The sequence below is a fragment of the Nicotiana tomentosiformis genome, chromosome 8, assembly GCF_000390325.3.
Source record: "Nicotiana tomentosiformis chromosome 8, ASM39032v3, whole genome shotgun sequence".
Lineage (NCBI taxonomy): Eukaryota > Viridiplantae > Streptophyta > Magnoliopsida > Solanales > Solanaceae > Nicotiana > Nicotiana tomentosiformis.
The window spans coordinates 85,921,865-85,942,486 of NC_090819.1; the positions used below are offsets into that span (position 1 = coordinate 85,921,865).

General features: G+C 40.6%; 1 protein-coding gene across 1 annotated transcript; it reads right to left on the reverse strand.

The window, feature by feature from the left end:
- Positions 1–19,568: 19,568 nt before the first annotated feature.
- Positions 19,569–19,961, reverse strand: LOC138897771 (uncharacterized). The gene has a single exon (XM_070183782.1). It carries the CDS (start codon positions 19,959–19,961, stop codon positions 19,569–19,571), a length of 393 nt encoding a protein of 130 aa, XP_070039883.1.
- Between the last annotated feature and the right edge of the window lie 661 nt (positions 19,962–20,622).

A 20,622-nucleotide genomic window follows, 5' to 3' on the forward strand; every position in this document is an offset into this window, starting at 1 on the left:
GCTGCCTTTTGTTCTTGGTATCTTTAGAATTATTAGTCTATTCATGTATATTTCAAATAGATGATGTATTTATTTCATACCAGCTTTGTAAACTCTAAATTTTAGAAGCTCATGATTTTTACTACCAGTCCTTGAAAATTCTTTGTATAAAAACACAGTTGTATTATCATATCTTCTCTTAATGAATCTCATTTGAATTGGATCGTTGCTAATTCGCTTACCTAGCGGGTTGGGTTAGGTGCCATCACGACCAGTTGGATTTTGGGTCGTGACAAGTTGGCATCAGAGCTCTAGTTTCATAGGCTCTACAAGTCATGAGCAAGTGTCTAGTAGAGTCTTGCGGATCGGTATGATGACGTCCATACCTATCTTCGAGAGGCTACAAGACATTTAGGATAAACTCATTATCTTTCTTTCCTTATCGTGCAACATTTATTCAGCTTGAAGCGTATCTCATTGAATTTTTTCCACTCACTCATATGCGTACATGAGTGCTCCATATCAGCTGTGCATTGATGGATTGTGATTACATGGATGAGGTGCGAGATACATTTTCGATATTTTGGTGATGGTCCATTTTGGAGGACTTGAGGCCAGGTTTAGATCGTAGCTTAGGCTGGGTAGTTTTGTTATGTGAGTATATGCTTTTGGACTTGTATGTTCAGTAGTATCCCTATGAGTGAAATTTGTGGATTGATGAGTGGTTGGATGACTAAATGATGAGTATGATGCTACTGTGGGCTGTGTTCATATGGTTTGAATGTGAAGAGTAGAGTTTGGTTGAGATGTAAAAAGGACTATTGGGTACTTGATTTTTGTCTTGATGTGACATATAGTCTCGAGTTATGAGCGTATTGAAGGATTTTTCATGTTGTTTGATTGTGGAACGAATCAGATTCTCATGTCTTGTTGATGGGTTCAGGCTCAGGAAGATTGAGTGATTGCGTAGTAGTCGTGGATGTAAAAAGGGTATAAATGGATGTCAGTTTGAGGCAAATCAAGTGTGTTATCACCTACAGGTTAATCTACGGATGTGTGATCCTTATGATGTTGTGTGGAGGATTTGTTTTTCTACCAGTGGAATATATTTGTGCGATTTATGTTTGGATTGGTTATAATAGTTGACCTGACCGTCACGAGGATGAATGTGAGATTTATAGATGATTTGAGGTATTAGATGGTTTGTGTTACATGAGCTTATGAAGGATTTAGTTGAAACTCACTACGGTATTATGTCAGTAATGAGGTATAGATATTGTAAATTATCAGATGTTTTATTCCATGGATTTGAGCCAAGTAGGGGAGTCTGCTATCAACGAGTTGATTGGACGGTTATGTGTTGTATTCGTTTCGGTATGAGGCATACTTATGGATCAGTTATGACTTGCAGAAGCTGGCTTTGAGGATGACTTAAGTAAGGAAATTTCGGGATGTATGATATATTACAGTTTATGGGTATATGAGAATCATGTAATGATTGAGTTGTTACTCGTGGAAGATGTATTGCGCATAGAGCATGAATTTTCTCCAGTTGTGTTAAGACGAGGTTGCTTCTTTGGGTGTTGTAGTTCTAATGGGGCACAAGTCGTTCGACCCATTTGGGTGGTGCAATTGAGATTTGAGCAGAGTAGAAGACTCTCGAGAAGGTTCTAATGGATTAAAGATTTATATATAGAGATTGAGAATTTATTTGGGTTTGTATATGGCTAGAATCTGAGATTTATATTGGATGGTGTGGGGACTTGCAGTAGTTCTGTATCATGAAGGATTCTACATTTCAGTAGCATGAAGGTGAAAGAAATGACTTTAGATTCACAGGTCTCTTTAGAGTAGGAGTCTCGATTACTGTACTTTTGGGGTGCTTAAGAGGGAATACAATGACTTATGGGCCTTAGGGTAGTGTGGTTTTGTGCTAGGATCTCTTACGGTGAGCTTGGGATAAGGATCGTGGTGTTCTGGCAAGGAGAAGTTCCAACTTGAAGGTAATTCGAAAGAAACTCGGAGAAATAGGACAACTTGGTAGTAGGTTGGATCATCATGACAAAGGATATGATCGATTCTTTGGATACGTATGATGTGGTGAGTCTCTACAGGTGTTTTGGGGTAATACTCTTGGGTTTAGCGACTTGCGTGGCTTGGTTGAGCTAGAAAGATTCAGTTATGATGGTTTGGTTATGTGCAAATTGGTTTCAAAGAGTTCTCGATGGGTTCTACCATGGTTTGAGATGGATATTTTGTACCGGCATGATGAGCATGCTGCGTGTTATGATTTTTTCCTGGATGGGATCAAATGGAAGGTTTCTGACTGATCGGGTATGTATTCTGGTGGTGATTCAGAGTTGATTATGAGATTCTTGTACTTTTCATATGATGGCATGATAGATGCGATGCATCCCGTGGGATTGAGATTTGTATGTGTAAGGTCACAACTCAGTTTTGGAAGGGAAGGATGGGATTTTTTATACAACATGGACAGTTTCCGATGTTTCACTGGAGGCTATAACTACTTGGTATTGCTTGAGAAGGGTGCACATTTCAGAAGGCGCATTGTGTTTTGACTTACGGATGCATCATTGGTATTGCGGTACTCACCTGGTTGATAGACTACTGATTTTCAGATTTTTCTATATGGCACAGAAGAATTATAGAAGTATTTCTCGTGGGGGATGATTATGTATGAGAGACGTGTTAGTCATTCGAGTGATGGAGTTGGGGTCGGCTATGCTGATTCAGGTGTTCCATGGATTTGGAGACAAGGAGTTCTCAAAAGCAGAATGTCTCCGGGTTACGGACTGTAAAGATGTGGACAAAGTTAGTTAGATGGTGGTACGTGTTATGGTTAGATTATTGTGGACTTTTGGAGAGCTATTTATCCATTTGGGGATGACTGTAGATGATTTGGGGGCTCATTAGTAGGCCCAATGAGGATGTGTATCCTACACCGGGTCGGATTTGTTGACTTGACACCGTTATTGCAGAAAGGTGTGTCATTCGGTTATATTGAGCTTGTTCGTGTTCTTATATGTTCTATGTGTTACTCTTCTATGCTACAAGAGGTCGTGATTTGTTGGTTATGTACACGAATTATGTGGTTCTGTATGGGCCTTGTAGCGGAATTTGAGCGAGATAGTTATTTGGGTGTTGAATGGCTGATTGCGCCTTGGTTATTGTTATGCACTTGCGTACTTGATGTAGAATTGCATGTGGTCGTTGATTTTGAGCATTGTGGCTTGAGGTATTTCATATGGACCGGTGTACGGATTAGGTAATGCATCACAACGATGTTATGCTAGGATATGATCCTTTATGTTTATTTCGTGTGTTATGTTTCCCATTGTGTGGTGGGTTGATAGCATTGCGCTTCGTGGTGGTATATGTTGAGCTGGCAGGATGGTTTCTTCATTTCCATTATCTTTCCATCATTGGGTATATTTGAGTTATTGTTTGTTGGTGCACGAACTGCATGGTATGTGTCTCTAAGTAGGATTTGTGTGAGAGGCCGGTCAAATGACTTGTATTTGATGAGATGAAGTCTTTGGGCCTAAGGTGATTGCTATCGAATTTGATTACGGTGTGTTTGTAAGAGTAATATCGGAAGTCATCTTAGAATTTGGGCTATGGTCCTGGTTAGGCGAGAGAGCTACATGACTTGTTGATCTGGTGAGCGGATATATTTTTGTATGTTTCTTTCATCATTGGCAGTGTACGAAGATTTTGAACGAGGTTTTGTTTGATATCATGTGATTACATCTTGGGTTATGGTTATGGCTCGATATAGCTTGTTTATATTTATACAATGTGTAAATGCGAGATTCAGATCTTATAGGAATTTCGGATGTTGGGAATTGGATTCTGAGGTTTACGGACTAAGGTTGAAGTAATGATCTTCAGTTATGTTGTGTTGTCGGGCCTATATGAAATAGGGTGACGTGGGATCACCCCCTGGTATGTGCATGGTAAGGTTACATGGCGATTTGATGGCTTTGGAACAACTCTTGGCATGTTTGAGGACGAACGTATGTTTAAGTGGGGGAGAATGTAATGACCCAGCCAGTCATTTTGAGCATTTGCATCCCGTTTAGCTATTTGAAGCCTTGAGCAGCATCATATGATGTATTGTGACTTGTGTGAATCGCCTGTTTTGGTTTTCAGGTTATTCATAATCGATTTGAAAGAATGAATTTCATGTTTGAAGCATTAAAGTTGTAAGAGTTGATCAAGATTTTTAGTATTTGACCTCGGATTGGAGTTTTAGGTTCAGATGGTGATTTTGGACTCGGGCGTATGCCCGAATTTTCATTTGAATATTTCTAGAAGGTTTCAGCGCAAATTGGCTATAGTTGGAAATTTAAAGGTTTAGAAAGTTCATAAGTTACCGAGAGTTGACTTTGAAGATGTCGGATTCGGATTGTAGTTTCGGGAATTTGAATAGCTTTGTTATGTCAATTGAGACTTGTGTTAAAATTTTGGGTTCATTCCGGATTGATTTGATATGTTTCGGCACGAGATTTGGAAGTTGAAATTTTAAAGTTCATTACGTTTGAATTGAGGTGCAATTCATCGTTTTAATGTCGTTATATGTGATTTGAGGTATCGAGTAGGCCCGTGTTATGTTATGGGACTTGTTGATATATTCGGACGGGGTTTCAAGTTGCTCAGATGAGTTTCGGGTGAGGTTAAGTTCATTTTTCCTCTTGTTGCATTGCAGAAGATTTTTGGTGCTAGCGTAGCCGCATATGTGGAGTATTGGTCATAGAGGCGACTTCGCAGATGCGAGAGGTTCATCATAGAAGCAGGAGAAGACTGGGCTTGGAGTCTTTGCAAATGAGGAATTTGAGTCCGTCTGTGACTTCGCAGAAGCAATTGTCATGGGCGCAGATGCTAGGACTTGCGCGGGAGTGAAGAGGAGCTCGCACTTGCGATGTCGCAGAAGCAAAATATTGTTTCGCAGGTGCGAGGGGTTGGCTGGTACGTTGTGGTTATAGATACATAAATGATTTCGTAGAAGCCACGCCGCAAAAGCATCTATTTTCTTCGCAGATGCGAACAGTGCTGGGCAGAACCTATAATTTTGAGGGTTGGTCGTTTTATTCACATTATTGAGACTTGGAGCTCGGTTTTGGGCAACTTTGGAGATTGATTTCACCACACGGATTGGGGTAAGCATTCTTGGCTCGCTTGTGACTATATTTCATAAATTAATCTTTGTTTTTGGCGTATGATTATTGATTTTAAAGAGAAACATTGGGTTTTGTTGTCTAAAGTTTCATAGATTAAATTTGAGTTTTGAACATCGATTCAGAGTCGGATTTGAGTGACACAAGTATGGTTGGACTCGTAATCGAATGATTTGTCAAAATTTGTAAGTTTTTCTAGGTTTCGAGGTGTGGGCCCGGGTTTGACTTTTTGGTTGACTTTGGGCTTTTAATTAAAGATTCGACCTTTATTATCTGAAATTGTTTCCTATATTATTTGATGTATTTGAGCTACTTTTGGCTAGTTTTGAGTTGTTGGGAGGTCAGTATGCACGGATGACATTTTTGGATTATCGTTTGGCTTGCTTGGTATTTGATTTGGCTTGTTCGAGGTAAGTAACACTTCTAAACTTGGTGCTGAGGGTATGAACCCCTGAATCTACGTGATATGTGTTTGATGTTGAGGTGACACACAAGCTAGGTGATGGGCGTGTGGGCAGGCACCGTGTGAATTATGACTCGATTGATTCTGTGGTACTATGTAGTGACCTAATCTTATTTCTATTCATGAAATTTCTATGTACTAGAGTACTTGAGCTGTGATCCATGTTAGAAACCATGTCTAAGCTATATGCTTATCATGTTGAGACCCACTGAGGTCATTTCTGATGTTGAGTTATTTGCTTACATTGCAATTACATACTCAGTCATACTCATTCATTTGCATATCATATCTCAGTCTCAATTGCCATTTATTGATACATCATATCATCATTTTTTGGCTGATTTTCATGACATTGTGAGACTGAGAGACTGGAGAGATTGGCGATTGAGTTGAGGTCTGAGAGCCGGATTGTGAGTGATATTGATGGGATCGTGTTGCACGCCGCAACATGTATTATTCACTCATGATAGAATCGAGTTGCATACCGTAATAGGCTTTATTGATTCATGCCATGATTGGCTTATTATAGCGCTTGGGCTGGATCTTCCCCTCCGGAGTCTGCACACCTACAATGAGAAATTGCTATTGATTCATTTGGGTTGGATATGCCCTGTACAATGCTAAGTGAATGAGAGTGTTGAGGGCTAGATCCGCCCTGGGTTAGATGTGCCATGTTCAGTATTGCGTGACTGAGTGTTTCGAGCGATTGAGCATGATGGGTGGAAAGTGTGAGACAGTGAGAGAGTACTCTGAGAGTGTGAGTACCTGAGTTCATCACTGTGATGCATTTCATTTGACATGCATAGTTGACATACAGGCATACATATGCATTTTCTCATGCTACACGATTTTGGTGACATTCATGATTTCACGTGCACACTGATATGTAGGCAGAGAAGTACTTTCCTCATGCTCTCTGATAATGAAACATCTTATTTATTGTTCAAAGGTTTTGGAAAAATCACGGGTTTTCTGACTTACTCATATTTTGGTGATTTCGGTGAAGGATTTGGGTTTTACTATTTTACCTGAAAATCATGACTATTATTTTCGTAACTATTAAAGAGCTGAGCATCACATCTCTGAGCTATTTCTTTATCACTTTTATTATATTGTTATGAACTATTATTGGCTATTGGTGTTGGACTCTGACCTTTGTCCCAGCTCGTCACTACTTTCAACCTAAGGTTAGGTTTGTTACTTATTGAGTACATGGGGTCGGTTGTACTCATACTACACTTCTGCACCTTGCATGTAGATTTTGGATGCTGATGTTTCATTGTATGGCGGGAGCTGGCATTGAAGAAGTACCTGCATTCCGGTCATTGATGCCTTTCGTTCTTGGTAGCTTTAGAATTATTAATCTGTTCATGTATATTTCAAACAGATGATGTATTTATTTCATACCAGCTTTGTAGACTCTAAATCTTAGAAGCTCATGATTTGTACTACCAGTCCTTGGAAATTCTTTGTATAAAAGCACAGTTGTATTATCACTTCTTCTCTTAATGAATCTCATTTGAATTGGATCGTTGCTATTTGGCTTACCGAGCGAGTTGGGTTAGGTGCCATCATGACTAGTTGGATTTTGGGTCATGACATGACATAAGAATATTACTCAAAGAAGGCGTAATCTTCACTAACAGTCAAGTATTCCACCAAAACTCAAAGTAATGAAGCTCACTTTTTTCAAATCCTTTCTTCAATTTTAATTATAATTTGAGTAATTAAACTAACAAGTTGGGTGCAAATAATACAAGTAATACATGGTGGAGTCCTAAAACAACCGTGACATAAGCATGATTTTAGCTACGGGTGGACTCTCGTCAAATCGTGCACATGTAGCACCCGCAATTTTTATCAAACAACCATTTATAACACCTACGAGGATAATTCCCTCTTACAAGGTTAGTCAAGAAACTTACCTCATTTCCAAGTTCTTTTCTCGGTCCACAATTCACACTAAAAGTTTCAAATCGGTACCACACTCTGAAACTAACATAATGTAGTACAAACTAATCAATATATGCTCAAAAGTTTATAATTTCACTATTAGAGTAATTACTCATCGCAAATTTGAAGGTTCCTAAAATTACCCCGAGCCCATATGCCCGGATTCCGAAAAGTTTTATAAATAAATGTTGCCCATAACTTCACAAATACAAATATATAATTTCTACTCAATTCCATAATCATTTTCGTGGTCTAATCCGATTTTTATCAAAACATAGGGTTGTCAACAAACTCCTAAAATTTCCACAATGTACATGTTACAATCTACCCAAAATCCGTGTATTAAACTCACATTAAGTAATAATTACTTCCCTTATAGTGATAGGTGAAAACTCCCTCTCCAAGAACTCCAAAATCGGCTCACCCAAAGTGAAAATGAACCTAAGTCCCGATTTAAAACGAGGTCTCTCTACCCAGGGATTTTCTCTTATGCGGAATTTTCACTGCTTCTACGGCTCCACACCTGCGGAAAACACCTCGCAAATGCGGTCCTCACTTAGGTCTCGCTTCACCACTTCTGCGGTCCAAAACCTGCTTCTACGAGTACTCAACTACGGAATGTTTTTGCATCTGCGGCTCTAGCCCAGTCGACCCTCTCCCGCTTCTGCGATTCCTTCTTCGCATCTGCGGGCTTGCAGATGCGGTCGTTCCCTCACACCAGCACCCCTTGTCCGCTTCTGCGGCAGCGCACATGCGCTCCCTTGTTTGCTCCTGCGGACTCATCCCACTTAGCCAAAGCTCAGACATGCGGCTAGTCAACCACTTCGGCAACGCCGTACCTGCGGCCAATACTTCACAGGAGCGAAAACACCAGATCCCAGCAGCCTTCAGCAATCTTCTAAGTTTAAACATGTTCTGCACATCATCCGAATAGCACCCGAGCCCCCTTGAGATCTCGTCCAAATATACCAGCGAGTTCTTATACATAAAACGAATATGCTCGAACACTTAGAACACATAAAACAACATCGACACTAAGAATCGCACCCCAAAACCAAATTGAATCAACTTATGAACTTCAAACTTTTTAACTAGCTTCGAACGAGTCGAATCTTACTTAGACAACTCAGAGTGACACAATATTTTACGTACAAGTCATAAATCACCATAAAAACCTATTCCCAAGCTCTGAATCCCAAATGGACCTCGATAACACCGAAGTTTACTTCAAACCAAATTTAAAAAACTTGAAAATCTTCAATGCACCAACTTTTCAACATTAAGCGACGAAACGCTCCCGGATCACCCGAAACTTGATCCGAACACACCCCCAAGTCCAAATTAACCATAAAACCTATTGGATCCATCAAATCCCAGTTCCGGGGTCATTTACTAAAAATGTTGACTCAAGTCATACTTGGTCATCTTAGGACACTAATAAGGAACCAAGTGTTCCGATTTCAACTCGAACCCTTGAAAACCCAAATCAACCATCCATGAAAGTCATAAAACACTAAACAAACATAAGGGGAGTCTTAATTAGGGGAACGGGGATCTAGAAAGCAAAATGACTAGTCAGGTTGTTACATTTTCCACCTATTAAACAAACATTCGTCCTCAAACTGGTCTAGAATCATACCTAGAGTGCTGAATAAGTGTGGATATCTACTCCACATGTCCTCCTCTGTCTTTGAAGTCACCTCCTCAACTGGTTGACCCCTCTACTGGACCTTACTATAATTATCTTCTTTGACCTCAACTGGCGAACCTGCTTGTCAACAATGGCAACTGGCTCCTCCTTATAACCCAAGCACTCAACTAGTTAAACCGTGCTGTAATCTAACACATGCAACCTGTTGGCATGGTACATCCAGAGCATAGACACATGGAAAATTGGATGAACTCCCAATAGACTGGGAGGAAAATCAAGCTCCTAAGCAGCCTCCCCAACTCGCCTCAATACCTCAAATGGGCCAATAAACCTTGGGCTCAACTTGCCCTTCTTCCTGAACCTCATGATACTCTTCATCGACAAGACTTTCAAGAGAACCTTCTAGCCCACCATAAATGATAAATCACACTCCTTCTGATCCGTGTAACTCTTCTGTCTGGACTGTGCTATGAAAAGTCGCTCCTGTATTAACTTTACCATTTCCAAGGCATCCTTCACTAAATCAGTGCCAAATAACCTAGCCTCGCTGGGCTCAAACCATCCGATGGGCGAGCCACATTACCAACCATATAAGCCTCAAATGGATCCATCTCGATACTGGACTGGTAAATGTTGTTATAAGAAAACTCGTCTAGAGGCAAGAATCGATCCCACTACCCTCTGAAGTCAATCACACACGCTATGAGCATATCCTCCAGGATCTGAACTGTCCGCTCTGACTGCCCATGGGTCTGCGGATTAAAGGTTGTGTTGAGCTCTCCCCAGGTACTTGATCCATGTCAAATCCACACTCAATAGTGAGTGGAAACGGTCGTTGGAAGAATAGTACTCAACAAGAGTCGGGGTCGATTTCTACAGGGAGTTTAATATGTGAGTTAGGGTATATACTTGATTAAAGAAAATGGAATAACTAAATTGCGCCTCCAAACAACGGACTTTGTTTTCTACTTCTAAATTATCTCTAACAATTATTAACCAATGAGGAGAAACTAGAAAGCGAATTATTGTTTTTACCAAATAGTTAAAAAGCCTAGGGATGTGACCTTCACCTTGGTATTTTCCTAATGGGTTAAGTATGTTAACACTTGTTTTATTGATTGGGGTGCAGTATAGCTCTCAACTCCGAGTTACCCACTCAATACCTCTCGTTCATAGAGTGATTTTGCCCAATTTGAATTTCTCAAGACCAAATGGGTATCAAGCTAAATAGTTGATATGAGCTCAAGTCGGGTTTTCCCTATCTCTAGTTCAAACCCTTTAATTAGGCTAATCAAATCCTTAATTAGCTCAATTTCTTGTTAGCCAAGCTTTCCTAGACTAGGTCCCTCTTTCTCAAGTAAAGACCGAGTCAAAAAGGCATAAATCAATATTTGCAACCATTAATTCTAAACTTAAAGCATAATCAAGGCTACATAATCAACACCCAATCATAACCAAGCATTAAATTAAATACCCATAAAGTTTACACACTAGGGTTGGGTCACAACCCTAGTAAAAGTCTAGCTACTCATAGTGGAAAATAAAGAAAACAAAGAAGAAATAGTAATTAAACTCATAATCTAAGATTAAAATGATAAACTATGATGTTTAAATCCCAAAATAGTTACAAACTTCCTAAAATAGCAAAATACAATGGCTACAGCTGCTCAAACTTTAAAACTTGGCCAAAAAATGTGATTCCCATCTATTTATAGTGGCTCAAAATTTGCAGATAAAAATTCCACTCGGGAAGTTCTGCGGCCGCACAATTCCATGTGTAGTCCGCACATTGCTTGGTCTTGTAGAGACTTGGATTCTGCAGCCGCACAACTTGGTATGCGGTTGAATAATTCTTGTGCGGTCCGCACTTCATTCAAGGCTTCAAGTCTTTGTAAATTGCACACTCTATGAACTTTTGAATATTTGTCAGTGCGGACTATGTTCTGCCGCCGCACAATTCATGTGCGGTCCGCACTTTTGCTTGAAGTCTGCTGGGCTTCTTTACTGGTTCTGCGGCCTTAGAGGGAATTCTGCGTTCCGCAATTTCTTCTACATCCGCAGAATTACCTTTGCGGACCGCACTTCTTGTGTGTTGCGCCCCTTCTTGCCTTGTCAGTCGGAACACTCCTTTTTGAGTCGGGTTTCTTCATGAGAGCCCAAAGTTCCAATATTCCTGCAATTTTCACACTTTCATTAGTGTTGGGAACATAAATCAATACTTTCGGACTAAAATAGAAGTAAAAAGGTGCTAATAAGTGGTCAAAATCCACACTTATCAACTCCCCCAAACTTAAATCTTTGCTTGTCCTCAAGAAAATTAATTACTTCCCACCTCCTCAAAGTTAAAGGTTATTTCAGCGAGTCAATGGTGAGCCATTCATACTCAGTTGGAACCAACAATTACCCATACTACTCATGCATTATCAACAAGGTGACAAGTCAAATATTCATGCACATATAGTTCTATTGTGACATTTGAGCTTCAAGAATTGACTTTACTCATCAAAGACTTTTGTTCTATCATGTAGGTCATGGTAGAATCCAAACTCTTCCTCCTCTACTTTCCATTTTCCCACTTAAAAGGTTAGCACTCAATCTTAAGATTCATGAAAGGTACACTCTTCTCTCATAAGAGAATGTCACAAGTACGGCTTCAAGTACCATAGACTTTCCCCTCATGTAGATCACCACTAATGTAAGTTCACTCGGTTCGAAATCAAGTTTGACTTCTTTTGGGTTGTAATGAAGGATTTTGGATTAGGGTAGGATACCATATGGGTAAGTGGTTACACCTTTCCTTAAGCACTTCACATTTTCATTTATCGGCTCACAATTACTAATTCTTAGAGGCATTTTCTTTTTATTGGGGGCTAGAGAGACTTGATATTACTCTTTCTTGTTCATTTCATTCCTTTTCTCCCATTTTGATGCTCATGTTAGGATCATTACCTCTTTTTGAATCCATCAACCCTTCCACTTATTCTCTTTTTTGTATATTGCTTTTTGTTCTTTTTCTTTTCTTGCCTTCTCTTTTCATAGAGATCATTTCTTTTCTCTTTTTGTGACTTGATACCTTTTTTAAATTCCTCATCTTTCCCCCAAACTTATTCTTTAAGCCACTTACTTCACAAGAGTGCTAAGCAAAGTCCGGATGCCAAGAGAGGGCCACGGCAAAATGGGTAAAGGCTTATAACATGATTATCAAATGAGAAAGGCTATAGGCTCAAAGGGGGTTGACTAGGGATAATGACATTGGTTGGTAAAAGAAATCTCAAAAGGGCCAAGGAAAGCCTACAATCACTTCTCAAACCAAGAAAAAAATAGGATTTCCCCTTGAAGCACATTCAGGGCAAGTTCTAGACCATTCGCACGGTTACTTGAACTAGCAACAATTAATCTCACGCCTCACACCACTATATCATAAAAGAGGATTGAGTCGAGAGACTACAATAACCACATTCAAGTTTTAAAATTACTATGGTCCAATAAACCACTCAATGATCGCCAAAGTCAACTCAAGAGTCACAAAGTCGCTAACTAGAGCTATTTTCATTTAAAAACCTTGTCTCTAACCATAAGCATGTAGTTAAGTGTGTTGGTACCAAATGAAGCATGATTAACTCTTCGAGAATGACTTAATTAGGCCTTTTTATTCATTAACACAAAGCACAAAACATACTATTATTACCTAAACACAAAACATACTCATTCCCTTAAGAAGGTTGTCACGCCATCTATAAAAGTAAGCATTGTCCCTAAGGATTGTCCCCAATAAATAAAAGTAAGCATTTTCCCCAATGCTTAGCAAAATAAGAGTGAAAGAAGAGAGGGCGAAGAAAACTCCCTAAGGATCCTTGTACATATTAGTGTCCCTAGCAATATTATCTCCCTCAGGGTCAGCCAACTGTATCTCATCATCATCATATCTAGTCATTGTGGGAGTGGTGAACATTGCATGCACTGCCTCAGTAGTGTTGGCAGCAAGGTCTGGCTCCTCAGACTGGCTAATTGGTGCTACAGGTGCAGATGGTGATGATGGATCTGGGGTGGACTGGTGCGTGTCAAGTAGCATATAGAAAGGTATGTCTCCAGCTGTAGTCACCTTCTTTCTGAGCTTGTCCACTAATTTCTTGCTTACCTGGGACTTCCTCATCCTCTTCACTTCCTTTCCCAGCTCCTCAATAACTGACCTGTGATGTACCAAGGTTTCCATGATCGTCTTTTGGTTGTCTAGATTCTTCTTGAGCATCTCATCAATGTCAAAGAGGGCCTATGTTGCCTGAGTAGTGGGCTGCACTGCAACAGTACTAGATAAGTCAAAAAACTTTGAAGTAGCTGTCTGCATCCAGTTGTTGAGACTCGCCAATGCCTGGGAGACTCACAGAGCAGATAGTGGAGCTGTAGGAATGTGCATTTGTCTCAGAGCTACCCTAGGGTCTATGGTAGGAGCTGAGGATGTTGTTAGAGGCATAACAACGACACTGGAAGGAGGCTCAGTAGAGGTGGATGGAAGATCAACTGTATCATAAACTACTACTGCTGGCTCATCAGACTGGCATGTGGTGGTAGAAGACTGGATTTTATTCTTTGGGTTGGTCGTATCCATCAGCGAATACCAGTCAAATAGCTTCTTTGCCTTTACCTAGGTGTCAAAATATCTCGGCTCTACCTTTGCATCAGTGAGTTACTTTGCGATAGTATTGGGAAAAAGGGTAGGCCAAGCTATCCTACCGTGCTATCAAGGAAATGTTGGCTGATATCACGACACCCACATTAATTGGGTACCCGTCCATGATGGAAGCCACACGAACAACCTGCGGAATAGGAAGATGAGACTCATTCTTGCACGAATCCAGTCTGCTAAAAAAAAAGACTGTCATCCCTTCGCCTCAAAACTCAAAGTGCTCTAATGGAAGGGAACCCCAATAGTAATCCATGGTGGTGGTGGCCCTTGTGGTGCTAAGATCTCAGCTTTCCAAGGTCGGACTTCCTCCTTCATTATACATTTCTCCAGATAATCCTTTGGCTCAACATCCTCGAATCCCAAGTACGCGTTTAGCATATGCTGATCAAATCGCACCTTAAGGTTGTGCACTTTGGTCACTTTCATCCCCTTCTTTATATGAGTAACATTGGCATAGAACTCTCAGATGGGGTATTCTTTGGCATCCTCCACTCTTTCAGTGAACCACATCCAATCCTTTCGTGCTTTGAATTGCCTCAAGATTGTTGGGTTGTATGTCTCTAACTATTTCAATTGGAATTGTCTCTCAAGAGTCAACGACCTCACTGGCCACCACATACGGAAATCAGTGAAGGCAGCCAAGCGGACAAATCTATCTTCCCAGACTTCCTTCTTCTTTGATCTCTCCACACTTGTGGCTATACCATCTCTCCCTCTTACTATTGCCGGTGATCTCTTCTATAGTCTGTGCCTCTGTGACTGGTATAGCTAATGGCTTAGAAGCCTGGCTAGCACTCTCCGACCACTTGGAGGTGCTGTGAGATGAACAAGGCTCATCCCTGACCTGATATCTCCCCTGTGGCCTCGTTTGTGTGGCTGTATGCTCCTCCTGAATAGAGGCTGAGTTGCCATCTGACACTTCCCTAGACGGGACATAGGAGCTAGACTCGGAGAGGTATGCACCTCTCCCTCTGCTGGCTGTGGTATTCTTATTGATGGTCTTATGCTGGCCAGGGGGCAAGGTACCTCTACCTCGACCCCGAGAATATTCACCCCTTCCCTATGAAGTGTCGCCTCGGCCTCTAGATTGAATCATTTTCTGTACCAAAGCAAAGAAGATTGTTAGTCACAATTCATTGTTGAACACATTTAGGACTTATGTAGGTAAGGGAGAAACATTTGGACACAATGGGGTTATGAATATAACACATGTCTGCAGGTAAAGGGATCTGCGGTCCGCACATTTTTTATATGCGGCCGCAGAAGGGAGTTTTGGTCCCCAAAAATTTGTTCTGCGGTCGCCGAAAGGAAGTGCGGTCCGCACATATTAACTTGTGGCTGCATTTATGACTCTTAAGAATGCCGAGTCTCTGATGGCAGAGATATGGCTGATCTGCGACCGCAGAGGGAAATTTGTGGTCTGAATATTTTAACTTGTGGCCTCAGATCTCTACATCATTGAGTTGCCACAATTCCATATCTGCGATCCGCACAAATTCAAGTGCGACCGCAGATTTCAAAAGTTATGAAAATGCCATTTTTTTCTACTTAGGGTTTTTCAATTTCTTGCACAACTAGACATGGAAACATGGTAAAAAACACACAATTACACTAACCCAAACCCATTAGAGCATGTATTAAGTTCACCCAGTTCAGATCTACCTCACATGGACACATAGTTGAACTCTAATAACAGATGGCCTTAAAAGAACTAAAAGTCTAAAAATCAAACTAACACAAAAATCTTAACATGATATTGAAGCGTACTAGATAGAGTGAGTGCAATGGGTGAATAATCAAGGTAGTAGTATGTGAGGACAGTTAAAATCTCCCAACAAAATCAATCAGAGCAATAATGTTTTGTTCAGAGAGGGAAAATGTGTAAAATGAGGTCTATTGTTCAATTTATACCAGCTGTTTGAGAAGGGGAAATAGGCGAGTGGGGCTGCACATTTTTATCTGCGGTCTGCACTCTATCACATGGGTGGACATTCTCAGAACCCAATATGCGATCCGCACATTTTTAGGGGAGGCCACAAATTTCACGTGCGATCACAGATCGACCTCTGCACTGACAAGCTCAAACATCAAAGAGTTGGTCTTTTGACACTTTTTAAATATTTCAAATGTGCGGTGCACAAAAGAAATGTGCAGCCGTAATGATCCACGTTGCGGTCTGTACAAATAAAGTGCAGTCCTCACAAGCTTGAACACTTAGCCATATTCTTGTCCACCTTTCTTGTAAGTCACACACATCCTTGTAGCACACATCAAATCAAGTTAGAACCCAAATAACATCTGATTACAAAAAAAAGGAAAAGAATATGGGTTGCCTCCCAAGATGCGCCTGATTTAAAGTCGCGACACGACGCAAAATAGCGTCAAGTGAAGTGAAATACTGCCACCACATGGCTATCTCCAACCTTGACCAATTAGTGCTTCACCCGGTGACCATTGACTCAGAATACTTCATTGTTTTTGTTCTTCAAGTCTAATGCACCAAAAGGTGTCATACCAATGATTTCGAAAGGACCCCTCCACTTGGATTTTAGCTTCCCGGGAAACATCCACAACCTTGAGTTAAACAGCAATACAAGATTGCCCACCTTGAACTCTTTGTTCCAAATGTATTTGTCATGAAGATATTTCATATTTTCTTTGTACAAGGACAAACTCGCATAAGCATAGTACCGGAACTCATCCAATTCATTCAAATGTGCAACCCTGAAGTTAGCGGCTACATCCCAATCAACATTTAGCTTCTTTAGAGCCAACATTGCCTTGTGCTCTAGTTCCACCGCATGATGACAAGCTTTTCCGAACACCAACCGGTATGATAACATTCCGATAGGTGTTGTATAAGCCGTTCAATAAGCCCATAATGCATCATCAAGCTTCTTGGACCAATCTGTCAGACTAGCATTCACCGTTTTAGAAAAGATACTCTTTATCTCCCGGTTGGAGACTTCCACTTGCCCTCTAGCTTGTGGGTGATAGGGAGTCATGACTTTGTGAGTAACACCATACTTGCTAAGTAAAGTGTCAAAAGCCTTGTTGCAAAAGTGTAATCCCCCATCACTTATAATTGCACGTGGAGTACCAAACCTTGTGAAAATATTTTTCTTCAAGAAAGCCACTACACTTCTCGCCTTATTATTGGGTAATGCGACGACCTCAACCCATTTGGACACATAATCCACTGCGACCAAGATGTAGGTATTTCCACAAGAACTCACAAAAGGTCCCATGAAATCAATGCCCCACACATCGAAAATATTAATCTCCAAAATGGTGGTGAGAGGCATTTCATTTTTCTTTGAGATTCCACCGACCCGTTGATATTCATCACATCTTTTTGCAAATTCACTAGCATCCTTGTAAAGAGTGGGCCAATAGAAACCGCAACTAAGCACTTTGGCCACCGTTCTTGCTTCACCATATGGCGAAGAATGACAAGCACCAAGAATATTGCCTTGATATTCTTTCGGTACACACCTCCTACTCACCCATTCGTAGAAATTCGGAAAAGGTATGGTTCATCCCAATAATAATCTTGACAATCCATTTTGATCTTCTTCTTTTGGCTTGAAGAGAACTCACCTGGAATGATTACACATACAAGAAAATTTGCTAAGTACGCGAACCATGGAACCTATTTCATTGAAATTCCAAAAGTTGCTCATCGGGGAAGGAGTCATTGATTTCAAGACTATCATGTGGCCTCCCCTCCTCCTCCAAACGAGACAAGTGGTCCGCCACTTGGTGTCTACTACCTTTACTATATTGGATGTCAATATCAAATTCTTGTAACAAGAGCACCCATCTCATCAACCGAGCATTGGAGTCCTTTTTTCTCATAAGATAATGAAGAGCCGCATGATCCGTGTGGACAATAACGTTTGCACCCATCAAGTACAGGCGGAACTTCTCAATTGCAAACACAATAGCGATGAGCTCTTTCTCCGTAACAGTATAGTTAACTTGGGTACTATTCATGGTCTTGCTATCATAGTAGATCCAATGGAAAATCTTGTTGATATGTTGCCCCAAAACAGCCCAACCGCTACGTCACTTGCATCACACATGAGTTCAAAAGGCACACTCTAATTTGGAGCGCTGATGATGGGAGTAGTGGTTAACTTGAGCTTCAACAATTCAAAATCTCTCATGCAATCATCATTGAAATTAAACTTGGCATCATTCTCAAAAAACTTGCATAACGTGTTCACCACCTTATAGAAATTATTGACAAAGCACCGGTAAAACTCTGCATGGCCTAAGAAACACCGCACACCCTTTACCGAAGTTGGGGGTGGAAGCTTAGAAATCACCGTAATCTTTGCCTTGTCCACTTCAATTTCATTCCTTGAGATTTTTTGGCCAAGTACAATACCTTCCTCGATCATGAAATGACATTTCTCCCAATTGAACACTAAATTGGTCTTCACATCTATCCAACACTTTGTCCAAATTTGCAAGACAATAATCAAAAGAATCTCCAACCACCGAAAAGTCATCCATGAAAATTTCAAGGTAGTCCTCCACAATGCCCATGAAAATAGGCATCATACACCTTTGAAAAGTCGTCGATGCATTGCACAAACCAAATGGCATCCGCTTGAAAGCAAAAGTACCACAGGGACATGTAAATATTGTTTTCTCTTGATCTTCTGGAGCAATGAGGATTTGGTTGTAGCTCGAGTACCCATCAAGAAAGCAATATAAAGCATGAACGACCAATCTATCGAGCATTTGATCTAAGAAAGGAAGTGGAAAATGATCCTTCCTTCTGACTTTGTTGAGCTTGCGATAATCCATACACACCTTCCAACCGGTCACCATTCTTATAGGAATCAATTCATTCTTGTCATTGGTGACCACTGCCATGCCCCCTTTCTTTGGCACACATTGAACTGGAGAAGTCCATGAACTATCGGAGATAGGGTAGACAACCCCGGCATCCAACCACTTGATAATCTCCTTCTTCACAACTCCTTGCATAGCCTCATTGAGTCTCCTTTGATAGTTAATAGATGATTTAGTGCCATCCTCCAATTTGATCTTATGCATTCAAAAGGCGGGGCTTATACCCCGAATATCTACCAAGGTCCACCCAATAACCTTCTTTCTCTTTTGTAGCACCACCAATGTGGAATCTACTTGTACGTTAGTCAAACAAGAGGAAAGAATAATCGGTAAAGTAGAACAAGGGTCAAGAAATTCATCGAAGATGTGGAGGAAATAGCTTCAACTCCAAGGTAGGTGTCTCTTCAATATAAGGTTTTTTTAGAAGGAGTCGTCCTATTTTCAAGATCCAAGGACAATTTCCGGGGTGCACACCCCATTCCTTGCAAAGAGTTTACGCATTCCATGAAGCCATCCATCTCGTCAATCATCAACGTTGAGAAAAACGGCCTCCAACATATCACTGACATTGATTGTAGCACTTGTATTATCAAAAATGACATCAGTCACCAAGTCCACAAAAGAACACACCTCATTGCTATTTGGTTGCCGAATGAACTTACACACATGAAATACCATTGTTTCATCACCAACCCGAAAAGTAAGTTCACCGACTTCAATGTCACAAAGATCCTTACCCATAGCAAGGAAAGGTCTCCCAAGAATAATTGGCACTTAATAATCAACCTCACAATCTAGAATGACAAAATCCACTGGAAGAATGAATTTATCAACCCGGATCAAAACATCTTCAATCATACCCAACGGCCTTTTCATGGTATGATCGGCCATTTCCAATCTCATAGAGGTTGATCTTGGTTTTCCAATTCCCAAAGTCTTGAAAACTGAATAGGGCATCAAATTTATACTTTCCCCAAGATCACAAAGAGCTTTAGCAAACTCGACACTTCCAATAGTACAATGAATCGTGAAAGCACCAGGAACCTCCAACTTAGGAGCAAATGAATGAACAATTACACTCACTTGATGAGTGACTTTGATGGTCTCAAAATTCATTGAACGCTTTTTGGTCACAAGATCCTTCATAAACTTTGTATAACCGGGCATTTATTCCAAAGCTTTGACCAATGGAACATTGATTGAAAGACTCTTCATCATTCCAATGAACTTCTTGAATTGAATCTCACCATTTTTCTTGGCAAGTCTTTGGGGGTATGGAGGTGGAGTCTTAAGCAATGGTATCTTATCCTTTTGCACTAGAGGCTCCAATATGTCAATGATGTGTTCCCTAGACAGGTTCACCTCTTCTTGAGTCTCTTCCACACTATCATCAATATCAATCTGAACTTCCTCATTAGGTTGAACAACATTATTCGGGATCTCTTCTTCTTGTATCACTTGATCATCATCAACAAGTCATCTTTAACTTTAGGTGGGTGTATTCTCGTCTCTTATACTTCATGTGATAACCGCCATAGCATGCCCCGTATTGTTACCACACTTTGGGTTTACCACCGTGTAGTGCCCCCTTAGGACTAGAATTTAAAGCTCGAGCTATTTGCCCTATTTGAACTTCTAGGTTGCGGATTGAGGTGTTGTGTAAGGCAAGTTGGGCATCCGAATCAACATTCTTTTCCATCATTTGCTTGAACATACTTTCAATACGTCCCATCTCATTTTTTGAAGAACTTGAACAATGTGAAGGATAAGGATGTAGGTTGTTCGGTTGTTAGTACATTGGGGGCCTTTGAAAACCCGACCCCTGGCT